The sequence below is a fragment of the Phoenix dactylifera genome, chromosome 6 (genome assembly GCF_051530095.1).
Source record: "Phoenix dactylifera cultivar Ajwa chromosome 6, Ajwa_hap1_PhDact_Kaust_v1.1, whole genome shotgun sequence".
NCBI classification, from domain to species: domain Eukaryota; kingdom Viridiplantae; phylum Streptophyta; class Magnoliopsida; order Arecales; family Arecaceae; genus Phoenix; species Phoenix dactylifera.
Window position 1 is genome coordinate 7,502,448 of NC_143195.1, and position 15,249 is coordinate 7,517,696.

The following is a 15,249-nucleotide window of genomic DNA, read 5'->3' on the forward strand; positions in this document are numbered from 1 at the left end:
TGTTCCGTATGCTAGGTTGAAGGGGGTCTCACCGGTAGGAAGTCGGAATGTGGTCCTGTAGGCCTAGAGAACATTGTAGAGGTCTTCGACCCATTGCCCTTTGGATCAGTCGAGCATAGCCTTGAGGCCCTAAAGGATGGTGCGGTTCGTCACCTCGGTTTCTCCATTCGTCTGTGGATGAGCTACCGAGGTGAAGCGGTGGTCGATGCCGAGCTTGGAGCATAATTTTCTGAAATGGGTGTTGTCGAACTGACGGCCGTTGTCAGATATAAGGATGCGGGAGAGTCCAAATCTGCAGATTATTGACTTCCAAACAAAGTCCTGCATCTTCTGCTCGGAGATCCGGGCTACTGGTTCGGCTTCGACCCATTTGGTGAAGTAGTCGATGGAGACGACCTGAAATTTTCTCTACCCGGTAGCCAGGAGGAATGGCCCTAGGATGTCAATCCCCCACTCGACGAATAGCTAGGAGGCACCGATCGAGGTCAGCGGGGCCGAAGGTCGGCACTGGATGTTGGTGTTCCACTGGCATCGATCGCAACTTCGGACGAAGTCCAATGCGTCCTTCTGAAGTGTGGGCCAGTAGTATCCCTGACGCAGGATTTTGTGGGCCAGTGCTCGGCCTCCCAAGTGGTTTCCGCATATCCCTTCATGAACCTCTCACATAGCATAGTCTGCCTCTAACGGGAGGAAGCATTTAAGGAGGGGAGAGGTGAAAGATTTCCGGTAAAGCTTGCCTTCATATAATATGTATCGGGAGGCTAGACGCCTGATTCGGCGGGTCTCGAGCTCATCATTGGGGAGGGCTTCATTATGCAGATAGCTGACGAGCTCGTCCATCCAGCTTGGCTCGGTGTCGATGCAGAGGGTTGGCTCAGGCTCCTCTATGCTGGGCGTTTAGAGATATTCGAGCACTGTTGCCTTAGGGAGCTCGCTCATGCGGGAAGTCGCCAGCTTCGACAAGTGGGGATGTGGTGGATGTTGAAGGAGCTCAAGATGGACGCAAGATCTCGCACCTTTTGGAGATATCTTTGCATCGACAGCTCTCTTGCTTCAAAGTCCCCCAAAACCTGGCTCACGACCAGTTGGGAGTTACTGAAGACCTTCAGGTCCTCCACCTTCAGCTCTTTTGCTAATTTGAGCCCGGCAATGAGTGCCTCATACTCTGCTTCATTGTTCGAGGCGGGAAACTCGAAGCGTAGAGCCTGCTCCACGACTACCCCATTTGGGCTAGTAAGGATAAGACCTGCTCCGCTACCCTCCGAGGTTGAGAAACCGTCCATATATAGGACCTATGGCTGCCTCGGGGTCTCCTCCGCTGGCATGAGTGAGAGCTCGGGATCGTCCGGCAAAGTGCATTCCACGAGAAAGTCAACGAGCACCAGATCGGGAGTCCAAAGGCCGGGCCTCCGGTGGGGCGCCTCCAGGTCGGGCGCCACCAGGTCGGGCGTCTCGAGGTCACGTGCCGGTGATGCGTTCATGCATTTTGGAGTAATCCGTTTTTCTCCCAACAGAAACGATCCTTACTCGCACTACTACATTTATTTTTAGAAGTATAGGTTTGATTTTTTGTTGCCTGTGACACTACACCGTCGATCAATATATATTGTTTTAATCAAAAGGGTTGAAATTATAGCTATCCATCAAATACTCTCCCGGAGAAAATCACATGCATGGCTTTAGAAAGACTTATACGTTACACGTTCCGCATGCTAGCGTGACTTTTGTGATACGAGAAGAGAGTAAAAAAAAAACTCCCCGCATCAACTCGGATACCTCCCGGACCCACAGCGCAATCTAGCCGGCCATCCGGTTGGACAAACTAGGGCTCTTTTCTCCTTTTCTCCGTCGTGGCTACCCCTACCAAAACAAAGGACTCAGTCCGCTGCTTCGGACACAAAACTGGTGCAATGTATTAAATACCCCGCGGAAGAAGACGAAGAGAGCGAAAGCAGGGGACACGCGGAGAGAGAGCAAATGCCGAAATCATCATCACCGTCACCTATCATCACCCCCATGAACCCCATCATCAAAACCCACCCCCAAACCCTAACCCTAACCCCACCACCACCCCAACCTCCAACCCTAAACCCCAACCCCCCTTCCCAAGAGCACGACGACAGCGACGACGATCTCCTGCGCCTCCAATCGTACCCCCAATCCCTCCTCATGGACGAGGAGGATGATCTCGAGCCCAACCCCCACCGCGACCTAACCCTCAATCCCCCGCAGTCCTCCAACCCTAGTTCGGACGAATCCCCCTTCTCCTCCGTACTCTTACGCGATCCCGACGACGACGACGAGGAGGAGGAGGAGGAAGAGGCTGCCGACGAGGAGGACGACGAGATCGATGGCAACCAAGACCGGAAGCCCGCCCTCAACGCCCTCCCCGGGTCCTCCACTGCTCCCGCTCCCGCTCCCGCTCCCGGCCCCGCCCCCGCCCCCGGCCCCGCCGCCGACCCCCCCGTCCCCCCAGCCCCCTATATCGACCCGTCCCCCCACATCTCCTCCCAGTTCTACACCTTCAACCGTGACTCCCATGCCTTAATGGTGCGCTGCATCCTGGAGGGCCGGCTCGCGACTCCGGACGAGATCCGCGGCGCCACCCCCGCCCCCGTCCTCAAGTCGTGGCGCTCCGTGTGGAAGGACCGCAACGAGGACACCGCTTACCTGACGGCTTGGAAGCGCATCCAGGACAAGCTCGCGGCCCATCTCGACTCCACCCCAGGCTCCCTCCCTGCCCTCTTCTTCAAGAACAACCCCGCCCAGCGCGTCTCTCATGTCGACCAGTGGCAGGATATTGTCGCCACTGCGCATGCTGACCCTGACTTCCTCCGCCACCTTGGCCTCAAGGAGACTGTCGACCGCATCAAGCAGTCCTGGACCGTGGGCGCCAAGTTCTATGGTATTCCCGAGTCATTCATCCGGGTCTGTGTCGCTTCCTGCCCCGTCTGCACCTCTGCTTCCTCTGCCATGTCCCAAGGTGGTGTTTCTGCCGCTGCCCGCTCCAAGCGCCGGCGGTTCGAGTACACCGAGTCCTTTGATGTGCCTGCGAAGGATGTGCCTCGCCGGCTCCAGCAGCTCGCGGCTAAGCACAAGGTGGTTCTTTGCATCCGCCAGAAGTACATCCGGTACAAGCCCTTCATGGCAGAGGTGAAAGACTATGCCTGCCACCGAGCTGGGGAGCCATCCTCGGCCTCTGCTTCCTCCAAGAAGGCCAGGGTCTTGAAGAGGGAGCCTTACCAGTCCAAGCGATGTGGGTGTGGGTTCAGAATCCGGGCTATTGTTCCTATCGCCAACTACAATGAGAAAGACAAGACCTTTGTGTACCAGGAGGAGGGCACTGCAGTGTTCAAGCTGTATGCTGTGCACTCTGGGCATGAGCCTGGCCCGCTCGATGGGAATGCCAGGATCATGCACCGGGTAGTTGGGCACAGGGGGAGTTTCGACCTTGACCCAGCAGACTACGGGGTCAGGGACGATGCTGAGCCTGAATCATTCAGTAACCTTATAGGGAAGGATCACAGTGGGGATCTCCACCACATGGTGCTGCAGCAGCTCCAGGAGCTCAGGGTGGAGGCTGGGTTGCTGGAGGGGAAGATTGCTAAAATGCCACTGGAGATGCTGGGTTCTCTGTCACGTGAGCTGTTCGATATTCTTCACAGGCTGAGAAGTGTGGCTGGAACTCAACACGCAGAGGAGGCTCTGGTAGCAGGAGATGAGGAGGTTGGGCAGTGGGGTCATGATGGCAACCATCACCTTGACAGGCATGATAGGATTTTTGGTAAGGATGCAGAGATGATTAATGAGGAGGACAATGATTTTGATTCAACTCTTGGGGCCATTGTCCCATGGGACAGGATGTCGGCAGAGTGCCAGGATAGGAAGCTGCTTATGAGGGAAAGCTTGAAGCCAGACAAGTGGATGATGAAGGAGGATTGTGGCGACTTTGATGAGAAGAGCATTCTGAATTGTGGTGAGGATGCGGACTCCAAGCTGATAAAACCCTTAAGGCATGATGGGACCATTGTGCAGGACCCGAATCTGGTAGGGATACAGGCGGATGGATTCTATCCTGATGTTGCGAAGTGGTATGATTCGCCGAGCAGCTTGGATCCTGGTGCAGATTCTGTGGATAGTGGATTTAGGCATGGAGGAATTGTATGACGTAGTGTTTAGGAATTGCGTGGTTTGCCTTCCTTGATGTTGGAAGGGATTTGTAAATTCTGTATAGTGGGGGAAAGTTGGGACCCACCTTCAGATTACTAGGTGGAGCTTCCCTTCAGTATCACTTTTGGTTGTTTTATATGCAGGTTGCATTTATCAATTAAACCATGTTTAGTAGGCTTGTTCGTGATGGCGCTTGCAGTCATGAGCTACCGGCTAGTTGTTTCCATTTTTGCCTACCCTTGGCCTTTTCTGGCACTTTCTTCGCTTAACCATAATCACGACTGGAAATACTTGTATTACTATATATGGTTTCTTGCATCTACATGGCTAAGCATGGAATGTTTCTGTGAATTAATGTGGCAGGTTATGATTTGTATTCTGAATTATTGAGGTCATTCGTTGGTAGGCGCATTATAGCATTTGTAGCAGTACTTTCAATTGTTTCCTCTTTGAATGATATTAGCATGAATGGAGCGTCTCTTTTGACTGTGTGGTAGTTTATATTACTCATGCAGCTTTGCAGATTTCGCATGCAGTTTAAATCTATGAAGCAGTATTGCCATTTATTTACCTTGTCTTGTGAATATGACAACATATTGTTTGCCTTATGTCAGCATTATTAGGAGCTGTGGTAGTAGTTGTAAGTGGTTTTATTTAGTTTTGATGCTCTGATAAGTTCTCTACTTATGATTAGTTGCTAGCAAGGAAGTTTCTGCTTCCTTTCCTAATCAGGCAAGGGGTTTGGTATTTTCTACATATGATTATCCATTTGCTGCTTTTTTTGTTGCATACTCTTTTATATGATTATTTCTTTATACCATTTAATGTTGAAGTGCTTCTTCTTCTTATCAGGCTATAGTATATCATTAAAAGTCAGCTTTTATGACATTTTTTTTCTCTTCCTTTGTCATATAATCAAGGTTAGAGGAACCGGTACCGGACCCCGTACCGGTTCTCTGGCGGCACGGCTCGGTATGGGCCTGCGCCGTGCCATGCCGGGCCTGTATTGACACAGGGGAGCAGACGGGAGAGAGGGAGAACGAGAGAGAGCGGGGGAGGGAGGGAGGGAGGGATGCCGGCGGAGGCCGGCGGAGAAGAAGGGCCTCTTAAGCGGCCTTTCTTCCTCGGCATCGGCCCCCTCGCAGCCTTCGCCGGGCTCTGCCGGCATCCTTTCCCTTTCCCTCCCTCCCCTACTTGTTCTCTCTTTCCTTCTCCTTCTCTGGCTCCGGGAACGCGTCCCGTTTTGGAGCCGGAACCGTATTAGTGAGCCACCGGTACGGTTCGAAACGGGCGGAATTGGTCGGTTTGGGTCGATTCCGCCGACGTTGCATGTAATGTATATCGATTTATTTGATTTATGACATATGACTATTTTAGTCATTTTATCAGACAAGCTGTGTTGGATTTGGACCATGTGGTTGCAATTGATATTCCAACCAAGCTTAACTTGATGCCTTCTGTCAAGTTGCTCGAGTGTTTTGATGTCTGTCCTTGCTTTTGGCTACTTTGTCACCTTAAAACTTAAATAGTGCACTGTATTGTTGAGAATTTCTCAGTGATAATGCCAACTATGTATTTAGTGATCTTTGACCTACGTGCCTGTTGCATTATCACTTTCTTGTGGACATATTGGTTATTTTCCCAAGTCTTTTGAAATAAAGAGGTGTTCCAAATCATGTCTTGTTGTCTTGTTGTGTTCCTGTCTAATTAATATTGATCATGTCTTCGCTGTTTTAACCTGTCATCCTATATACCTGAGAACCATCTTTGGTGAGACTTTATCAGCCTTCTATTGCACAAATTTATTCTGCATGAAACAACCTCCCACTTGCTATATCTTATGACTTCTAATCTTTTTCTAGTTAGTTATCTTGGACCCCAGTTTCTCCCAAGTTTACACATTAACAATCTTGCCTCTGCCAATTTCATATTATTCCTAAAGGTACTCCGTACTGCTCAACATTTTGATCTGTATAGACTCTTCAACTTCTGATTTAATTGTTGAAGAAGGGGAGGTCGACTTGGTTCAGATTCTTGCAGCATTGTGTCAGATTGTAGAGTGCTTGAAAAGAAAGGTTCTGTGAAGGAGACTGCAAGTTTGATGAGTGTACGTCTGGTAATCTGGATCAGAAGAGCATTCCCACCAGTTCGATGCACTCCCATAAGGCATGACACTACAGTGGTGGCAGAACTGAATTTGGTCACAAAGTGAGCATGTTTCTTAATGCTTGATTGTTATTTTTCCTTAGATATATATTTTTTTAGATGGATTCATCCATGATTTTCCATACTCACATTTTTGCAGTACTAACTACTGAGTTTCATTCTTGTAGCTGCATGGATATGCAATAAATTTGTGGTTGCTGGTATTAATATGTCAGGTATTTTATAGGAGAGTTGTATTGTTCTGATGAAAGGTGAATGTGATCTTTGCTTCATTATTAGGTCCAGTTTGACTGATTTTAGTTAGAGGATCTGAACACCACATTTCCTGAACATTTTACAGCTCTCTTTGGAGTCTTTCTTGTAGAGTTTCCTTACAACCATAATTTAGGGTTTTATTTTAAGAAGATGACTGATTAGCTCTTTTAGGCTCTAGTATTGGATATTGTGGAAAAGGCTAATTTCCTTGATGCCGTCCGAGCCACTAATATGTACGTCTAATGGTCTATAGCGTGTTCAAAGCCTTCTTGGAAATCTTTTGTTGGGAGACTAACATGTGCCTAGCTCCCCATTGTGAGTTAGGCTTCTCTCTTCGGGACATGTTAGCCCACCCTCATCTTCCAACCAGGGGTTACGAGGAGTTTTTTCCGAACCAATGAAGAGCTCGAGGTCGTTCTCCGGTCAAACCTTACTTTCTATCATGTGATGGTTGAGGTATTCCTTTACTTCCATATAGGGACAACCTTGTTGGCATTAAGCACTGGATGCTCCATTTCTTTGGCGTTCGTGAGACCGACAAGGGAAGAAGGGCCGGAGTTAAAGTCCAGTTCAGGTATCCTTCAACTGAAGGAACATTCCTCTGGCTACCAAGTAAAACTGCGAATTATGAAAACAATCATACTGGTTTATGTAGTGCTTAGTAGTTTTTTTAATTAGGTTTTAGATTTATGCAAAAATATGGATTATTTATGAAAACAATCTAACTTGTTTATGTAGGGTTTAATGCTTTCTTCAATTTGACTCATTTAATGCTTTCTTTAATTAGCTTTTAGATTTACATAATGCTTTGTTCAATTTGTTTGTGTAAACAATTTGATTGGTTTATGTGGTGTGTAATGCTTTTTTTTTTTTTTTCAATTACCTTAAATTTTACAGCTTTTTATGATCTATGAATTTGTTGTAGTTATGAGGAAGCATGCCAAAAGGGAAAAAAAAAAAAGGTTTCTTCTTTGTAAAGGGGAAGTCTGATTTGCAGATTTTCTGCTGTTTGAAATACTGGCAAAGAAAAAGGAAAAACAAAACAAAGAGCCTAATTATACTTTTCCAAGAGAACCCCCAATTTTACATTTTGTTTTTTTGAATGCTTTTGCCAGGAATCAGGAAGCAGACATGGCTACAGCTCCCCACCTCCCCCCATGACATGGCCACCCAAACCAACACCCCAAAATAAAAGGGTTTGGATTTATGTGTGGTTGCAATTTTTAAGTATTTAGCAACTTTTCTCGAACAAAGGGCTTTTGCCTTTGTTGTGTTATTTGCTTTTTTCTGACTTAAACTGTTAAAGTACTTCTAAACATCTTTGCTAACCTGGTTTTGTTTTTCTTATATATTAAACCGTTATCCTATATTAAAATTCTTAGAACAAAGGTAATGTAGGAATGCAATTTTAGTGAAAATGGAGATGAAGATGAGGTTGCAAGAGATATCACAAGGTGATAGGTTTTGTTATTTAGAATCGACTATGAAAAATAACATAGATTTAGATGAAGATATATGTAATGGTATTAGATCTGGTTGGATAAAGTCTAAAGTTTTTTTGAGGTATAATGTAATAAATGCATACTTTGGTGACTTGAATGGAAATTTTATAGAAAAATAAGGCCTGCAATAGGTTCGAATATTTGGCAATAAAGATGGTTCAGAAAACAAATATAGCAGAAATGAGGATGTTGAGATGGATGTATCGTAAAACTAGAACAAATAAATTGATAAATAAGTTTGCTAGAAGAGTTATCGGATTTGCATAAATTAAGGACATGGAGAATTTGATTAGGATGATATAGGCGTGAAAATGAATATCTAAGGGGCGTTGGTAATACGTACTTTAATAATTTGATTGAAGGATGGAGGATGCAAAGGCCTAAGGTAACATGGATGGAAGTTGTGAGAAAAGATATGGAAAACTTGAAATTACATCAAAGATGGTCTTGAATAGGAATTCTTTGCAAATGTGGATCTTATGCATGAGGCGGCTTATGTGGACCGCACCATGTTGCCTCTATGCAATTACTATATGGGGTCATACCACTTGTTGAAAATGCTGTCCAAGCATTATATGACCACATAACCAGCTTGCTTAGCATTGTGCAGCTGCATGTATGGCTTGCTTAGCATTATGGAGCCACATATGAGGCCCATTCTTATGTGGTCCTGTGCAGATGGAGCAGATGCAAGCTCGTGGTCAGTTTGGCTGTGTTTTTGATAGGGGTATTGATAATGTTAATATGTTAAGTATGCTTTGACTATCGCTATTAGGTATTAAGTACTAATTAGTAAGCACTAATTATTAGTTCTTATTGTTATGATTATTATTATTTATCCACAAAATTACTACTATCATTATATGACCACATAACCAGCTTGCTTAGCATTGTGCACCTGCATGTATGGCTTGCTTAGCATTATGGAGCCACATATGAGGCCCATTCTTATGTGGTCCTTTGCAGATGGAGCAGATGCAAGCTCGTGGTCAGTTTGGCTGTGTTTTTGATAGGGGTATCGATAATGTTAATATGTTAAGTATGCTTTGACTATCGCTATTAGGTATTAAGTACTAATTAGTAAGCACTAATTATTAGTTCTTATTGTTATGAATTATGATTATTATTATTTATCCACAAAATTACTACTATCATTTTTATTGTTTTTATTGTACTTAATGTATTATTTGTATATTCAAATAGTTAAAAAATACCAATTGCATATACACTCACGCACATGGTCTGCATATGTGGTCCCTTGATTTTCTGAATTCTGCATATGCTCTATATGGTCCCTTGATCGCTTGCATACTGTGGCTGCCTTTTGAAACAATGATATAATCCTTACTAAATCTCTTACTTGACAACTAAATATTTTGCTTAGGATGAATTCTCTATTAAAGATTGTAAACATTTTGATGTCTGTGACTGAATGGCACATGACATTTGATTCTTGAATGAGAGTCAAAGACCATGATTAATATATTTGGCCATGTCTTAGTAATGTTGATAGGTCTTTTATACTATGAAGTATGAAACCATGTTTCTTGCTATCTGACTTGTGAGCCAGTACCTTCCCTCCCCCTTTTCATTTGTTCCACTTCCTATCTCACCAAGAAGCTGACCTCAAATACTTGGGACAAGCCTGGAAGTTTATGGTTATTACTTAATTTGCCTATCAAGATCATTTTTGGAGATGGTTCATATATTGGGCATGCAATTAATTATGGTATTCCTAGATGGTTTGGTACCTCTGGCATTCACAACTGAAAATCCTATACTGCCGACATTCTAGAGGGCTTCAATTCTCTGTATAAGTGGAGTTTGTGCAATCAGACTAAAAGGTTGCATCTTGCATCTTAGTAATGCAGTTATATTGAAGCCAAGGTTTCAAATCTCGGTCTTGGGTCTGGGGACCCGGTCACAGATTGGGTCAATATGGTAGTAGGACAAGATCGTACCAACTCTTGAGATAGCCTAGCCGATAATTGACTAGGACATGTTTTGTTTTTATTTCTCTCTTATTTGTTGTTTTTAATGCTTGTTACAGACTTTTTAGTTTTTGTTTAGGTCATAATTTAGGACTAAGAGAGATTTTTGAGCTCATGATTGTGTTTGTTGTGCAGGTACTAATATTGGCACCAATTTGAGCAATTGAAGCGGGGTCTAAGTTCTTTCCTGACCACCATTCTCTCTCTCTCTCTCCTGACTCTCTTTTCTCCCCTGGCTTACAAAGCAAATGGCAAAAACAAAGTGGCTTGAGCATCTCCTTTTGACACTTCTTGGTGGTACTGGTGGGTATTTGGTTTGTCACAAGCACCATCCTGGATCTTACTAGTTGGTCCCAACTCCGCCAACTTGGTTTGTTATGTTCTAGAGTTGGGGACTTAATCTCAAGACTTCTCATCTCACCAATCCGATCCAGGATGGGCTAGTACAAACTACAAACTGTGATTTGAATCCCTGATTGAAGCGTAAGTTATGGAATTAACCTGTGTATTGCTCATTCTTCTATTAAGATAAATAGAATTATGCATAACTGGTCGTAGTAATTGACCATGTTAAATGTACATTATATGGCTGTGCTTTTTACATCACATACTTTAGTGCCCTCAAGCAGTCTAATTATTCATGTACCATTCTATTTATATACTTGAAATATTAACGATGTTAAACCATTGTTGTTATTATCAATAATTTTCCAATAGTGGATCATCTGTTTTTAAATTCCTTGTATGAAGGGTGGCATTTTGCTTAATTTAATATATGCATTAATGTAGGCTCTGCCTAAGTGCTATTTACCCCTTTATCCAGCTTGTCATGTATGGTAATTCATCCTGGTATCTTGCTGATGATGTAGGTCATGTATTATTTGGATGATGAGTCATATTTTGTAGCTGCTGATACTTTGATTGGTAAAAAATTCTCGAAGTACTTAATTTTGTCAAAGCTTTCTTATTCAGGTATTGCAGGATATCTATGGAGTGTTTCTTTGATTCTTCGGAACCTATTGTTTCCGACCTTGGACTGTTAATTGCTTATCAATTAAAGTGGGATCAAATCATGAATATGCTGCAGCAAAATGCTTGAATTTTCTGATCTATGTTACGTGCTATCTTTTATAGATAAAATATTGTTCATACTGATATTTGTAGTTATATTTTGTTCATCAGTATTTTTTTGTGGTTTAGTTGAACCTTGTAATGTCAATATAGATTTTGGATAGGCATGAATTTGTACCTACTTATCCGCTTCTATGAAGGTTGACAAGGTGGCCAGTCAGTCCTAGCAGGTAGGGACCTTTGACTGCCTAGATGGACCGCCTAGTGCTTGGCAGTCCATCTTTAAACAAGGCAAAGAAAGACAATATTATCAAAAAATATTACAGCTGATTTTTTTTTTTGGTTTTCAAAGTATGCAGGTAAATAACCAAACAAATCATTATAGCTTAATTGGAGTTAAGATTAATCAATAGCAAGAAACATTTTCATCGCATACCAATCTGCCAATGGTAAGAGTGACCAGTGATAACAAAGGCAAATTTATTAAAAGTTAAAGACTTTAACATGCTACAACTAAATAGTAACAACATGTGAACAAGAAACAATGATTACAATTTGCAATAGGATGGGAATAATTAAGAGGGGAAAAATAGAGAAAATAGAAAAAAAAATGCAACATCGGGAAAACGAATAAACAATAGAGAACAAAAATAGGAAAAAATGCAGATAGAGACAAGTCAAAAATGAAGAGGATGAAGATGAGAAGAAAAGGAAGGATCTCTTGAAAGAAAAGGGGAAGAAGAGAAGGAAGAAGAGAAGAAGAAAGGATCATTTGAGAGAGAGGTAACAAGAATAAGAGGTGAAGAAAAGAGCAAGAAAGAGAAGAAAGTGGAAGAAGACGAAGCATGGGGAAAAAAGAAAGAGAAAATAAACATGAATACACACACATAAAACATAGCTTCTGTGATCTGTTAGTCAGTCATTGTGGTGGGTGTTACTCGAACTGACCATTTGACTTGTTAAGCTTATTTCAGTCACAATAATAAAGATACAATAAGGCATTGAAGTACATGTAAGAAAAAATGGGAGCGCACATTTGTTTGAATAAGCGGTTCCTTATCTGTCACTTCCTTGGCAGCCAGGTCTCTTTGGTGCCTAGGCAGACCATCTAGATGCTGAGTTTGACAACACTGGTCACTATACATTATTTTTGATGCCTGTGCTGGTTTATTAATTTTATTTGCATGCATTATGTTGTAAGTATTCTTTATGCTTTGTGTCTTGGATTTTGGCAGCCATGTCCGTTTTATAGCATTAGTTACCATAAATTTTTATTTTCTGGAAATTAGATGCAGGACTTCTACACAGGTATTTGATATTGAAGCCTGAGGGATTAATAATAAACTGTTGATTCAAGCATTGCAATTATAAATGTTGGGCCCAACAAACAAGAGCCAGTCAAGTAATGGATGTGGCACAAATGCCATGGTTTGTGCCACAATCTCTAAGCAGCTGATATGCATAGAAATTTTGAAGCTGAAGGCATTTTTCAGGAAAGGTGGTCCATGAATCTGAAGGTCTGCAACATTTTCTCTCTTTTTTTTTGGGCTGTCATGGGAGGCACTTAGAAATTTAATTACATTTGGGTGGTTGCATGCATAACAGCATCCCATCTTTGATAGAGTTGCAATGCTATGTTACGTTAGATGCATCTAGTTGTACAATTCTGGTTTAAGTTACTCTAGCTTTTCATCTACTAGAAAAATGTAATAATGATAAGTTTAATCATCAAATAGCCCTAAAAAAACAAAGTCTACCTTTGCTTTCTATGGTTTCATTTATAGAAGTTGTCATTTATTAATATTTCTTTGTATGGATCTTAGAGGGTAAAGTATGCTATATCGGTGAAGCATGGCATTTTGTGGCCATCCCGACAGACAAAATGGCCAATTTTTGTTCAATCTGATATAGTGTAAGAATCGAGATGCAAAGGAGTGGAGCACTGTATGTGGAGTTGCATGCGACCTGCAGGAGGCTGGATCTCCCGTCTAGAAGAGGAATATAAGATGAGGGGGAGAGCAATAGTGTGGAGAGGTGGAGGAGGGCTCTAGCGAGATGGAGGTGTGGGGGAAGAGACAAGTGGAACATTTGTGGGGAGGGTGGAGTGGCGGAGGCAGCGGCTGCTTGTAGTGGGATCAGGGTGGGGAGAGCAGGGGAAGAGGTGTGGGAGAGAGGTGGAGGGTGGAGTAGACTGCCAGCTATGGGATCATGTAGGGGGGAGCAGAAGAAGAGGTTGAGTGGCACGTGAGGAGAGAGGAAAGTAGAGGAGGCGGAGGTGAGGAAGGAGAAGAGAGGGGGATTGGTGGAGGGTGGGGGCATGGACTAGGAAGAGTGGGCGCCGGGGGGTGGGGTGGGTGGATGAGGGGGAATGCAGAATGAGGAGCGTGAAGGTGGGGGGGGGGGGTTAGCGTGTAGTGGGGAGTGTGGAGGAGAGGGTGGGGGGATGTGGAGTGGGGAGCATGGAGGAGAGGGGCTGCTGAGTAGGGAGCAAGGTTTGCTGAATTGGTACTGAAGGAGGTACCAGCTGGCAATTGTTTCAGCACGGTACGGGTCCGTACCCTGCTGATTTGGGGTGTGTCGACATACGAAGAGCCAAAGAGGGCGAAAAGGAGATAAGAGAGAGAGGGAGAGGGAGGGAGGCAAGGTTCGCTGTCTTGGTACTGGACTCCGTACCGGGACCATATTCTTATAGTGTTAGTGCACGGTACAATATGAAATGGCGAGGCGTATCGAGTGTCGGTATGATATAAGATTGCATACCAATTCGGTATAGTATGCCCGATATGATACGGTACCAATCCGTATGGCAAACCTTGGAGGGAGGGATGAAGTGGGAGGATGAGGGCAACCCTAACCCTAACTTGGCCCTGAGAGAGGGGAGGGGGGTGACAGGGAGGAAGGGGGAGGGTGAGGGAAACTCTAACCCTAACCCAACCTAGAGAGAGGGTGGGAGGAAGGGGGAGGACGAGGGAAACCCTAACCCTAACCCGATCCAAGGAGAGAGGGTGGGAGGGCAGGACTTACTAGAATGCATGCCGGGGGGGTGTGTGTTTCTAAGTAGGGAGGCATACTCTCGAGTATCCCGAGCCCCGAGAAAATGAATTACGAGTGGGCCGAACCATGTTTAATGGTCTGGGGAAGGGAGGTTTAAGTGAACTGGCTCCATTTTCATTTTTAAAGCTTGAACCGTGCCGGTTCCTGACTGGCCCGATTCGGTATGCCTGGAACTGGCCGGTTCAATATGTTTTGGGAAACCATGGTAGGGAGCTTTGATTGAGAAGTCCAGGGCATGAGCGACTCAAGGCTGCATCTTGTCATGTGATAGATTTGTCTGTAGGATGAGTTGCAGCAACTCGGGCCTGATCTGCAGCCCTTTGGCAACTCGAATGGCAACATGTAATTTAACTATAGGCCTTCAAACACTTGTAGTGATGCTCGCCTGCAGGTGGAGCTGTATGCAGCTCCTCCTCCAGAGCTCCAAATACATCCTAAATGAATGTTCTGTGTACAGTACTCTGAGGAGAAGATCTGTGATATGATGCAAGGGAGAAGGATAGCTGAGACCTAAAATTTACTAACTATTTGACCTGTTACGAAGTATTTAATTAAAAGTCTGAAGTTTAAGAAGATTCCGAGCATACATTCTGTCCTGTCTTTTAATTCTTTCCTCTGAACACCAAGTAAGCCTGTCCATAGCCAAACATGCGCAGCTGTGGTCTTGCCAACTCATGAATATCCCTTGCTGCTCTTGGTTGCACCAGAGGGCTGGTGAAATGGAATGGAAAAACAGGAAGCAAAGGTTTATTATTTCTTTCAGTTTTTTTGTTTACTTGTTTGAGGCAAATAAAGAAAAGTAAATTAGAAATGACTAGCTTGGTGATCCATATTGATGCATAAAGTTCTCAGAAAGCTTTGATGATGATATTAGTTGTTAAGGTGCATAGAGAATAATAAATCAGGAGTCTCCTTGAAGAAAACACGGATGCAAATTCCCCTATTAGGCAACGAATATCTTCTACTCTTCCCTAACAATGTTTGGAACAGCTGCATATTGGTTTCTCAATTTGTGGAAAACATGTTGATGCTGAAGGGTA

At 43.9% G+C, this 15,249-nt stretch overlaps 1 protein-coding gene across 1 annotated transcript; it reads left to right on the forward strand.

The window, feature by feature from the left end:
* The first annotated feature begins 1,868 nt into the window (after positions 1–1,868).
* Positions 1,869–4,349, forward strand: LOC103722633 (uncharacterized). The gene has a single exon (XM_008813254.6). It carries the CDS (start codon positions 1,978–1,980, stop codon positions 4,165–4,167), a length of 2,190 nt encoding a protein of 729 aa, XP_008811476.4. The 5' UTR covers positions 1,869–1,977; the 3' UTR covers positions 4,168–4,349.
* Positions 4,350–15,249: the final 10,900 nt, after the last annotated feature.

What these genes read in the sequence shown, in the direction of transcription:
- LOC103722633 (XM_008813254.6), top strand. Translation starts at nt 1,978, where the DNA reads ATGCCGAAATCATCATCACCGTCACCTATCATCACCCCCATGAACCCC.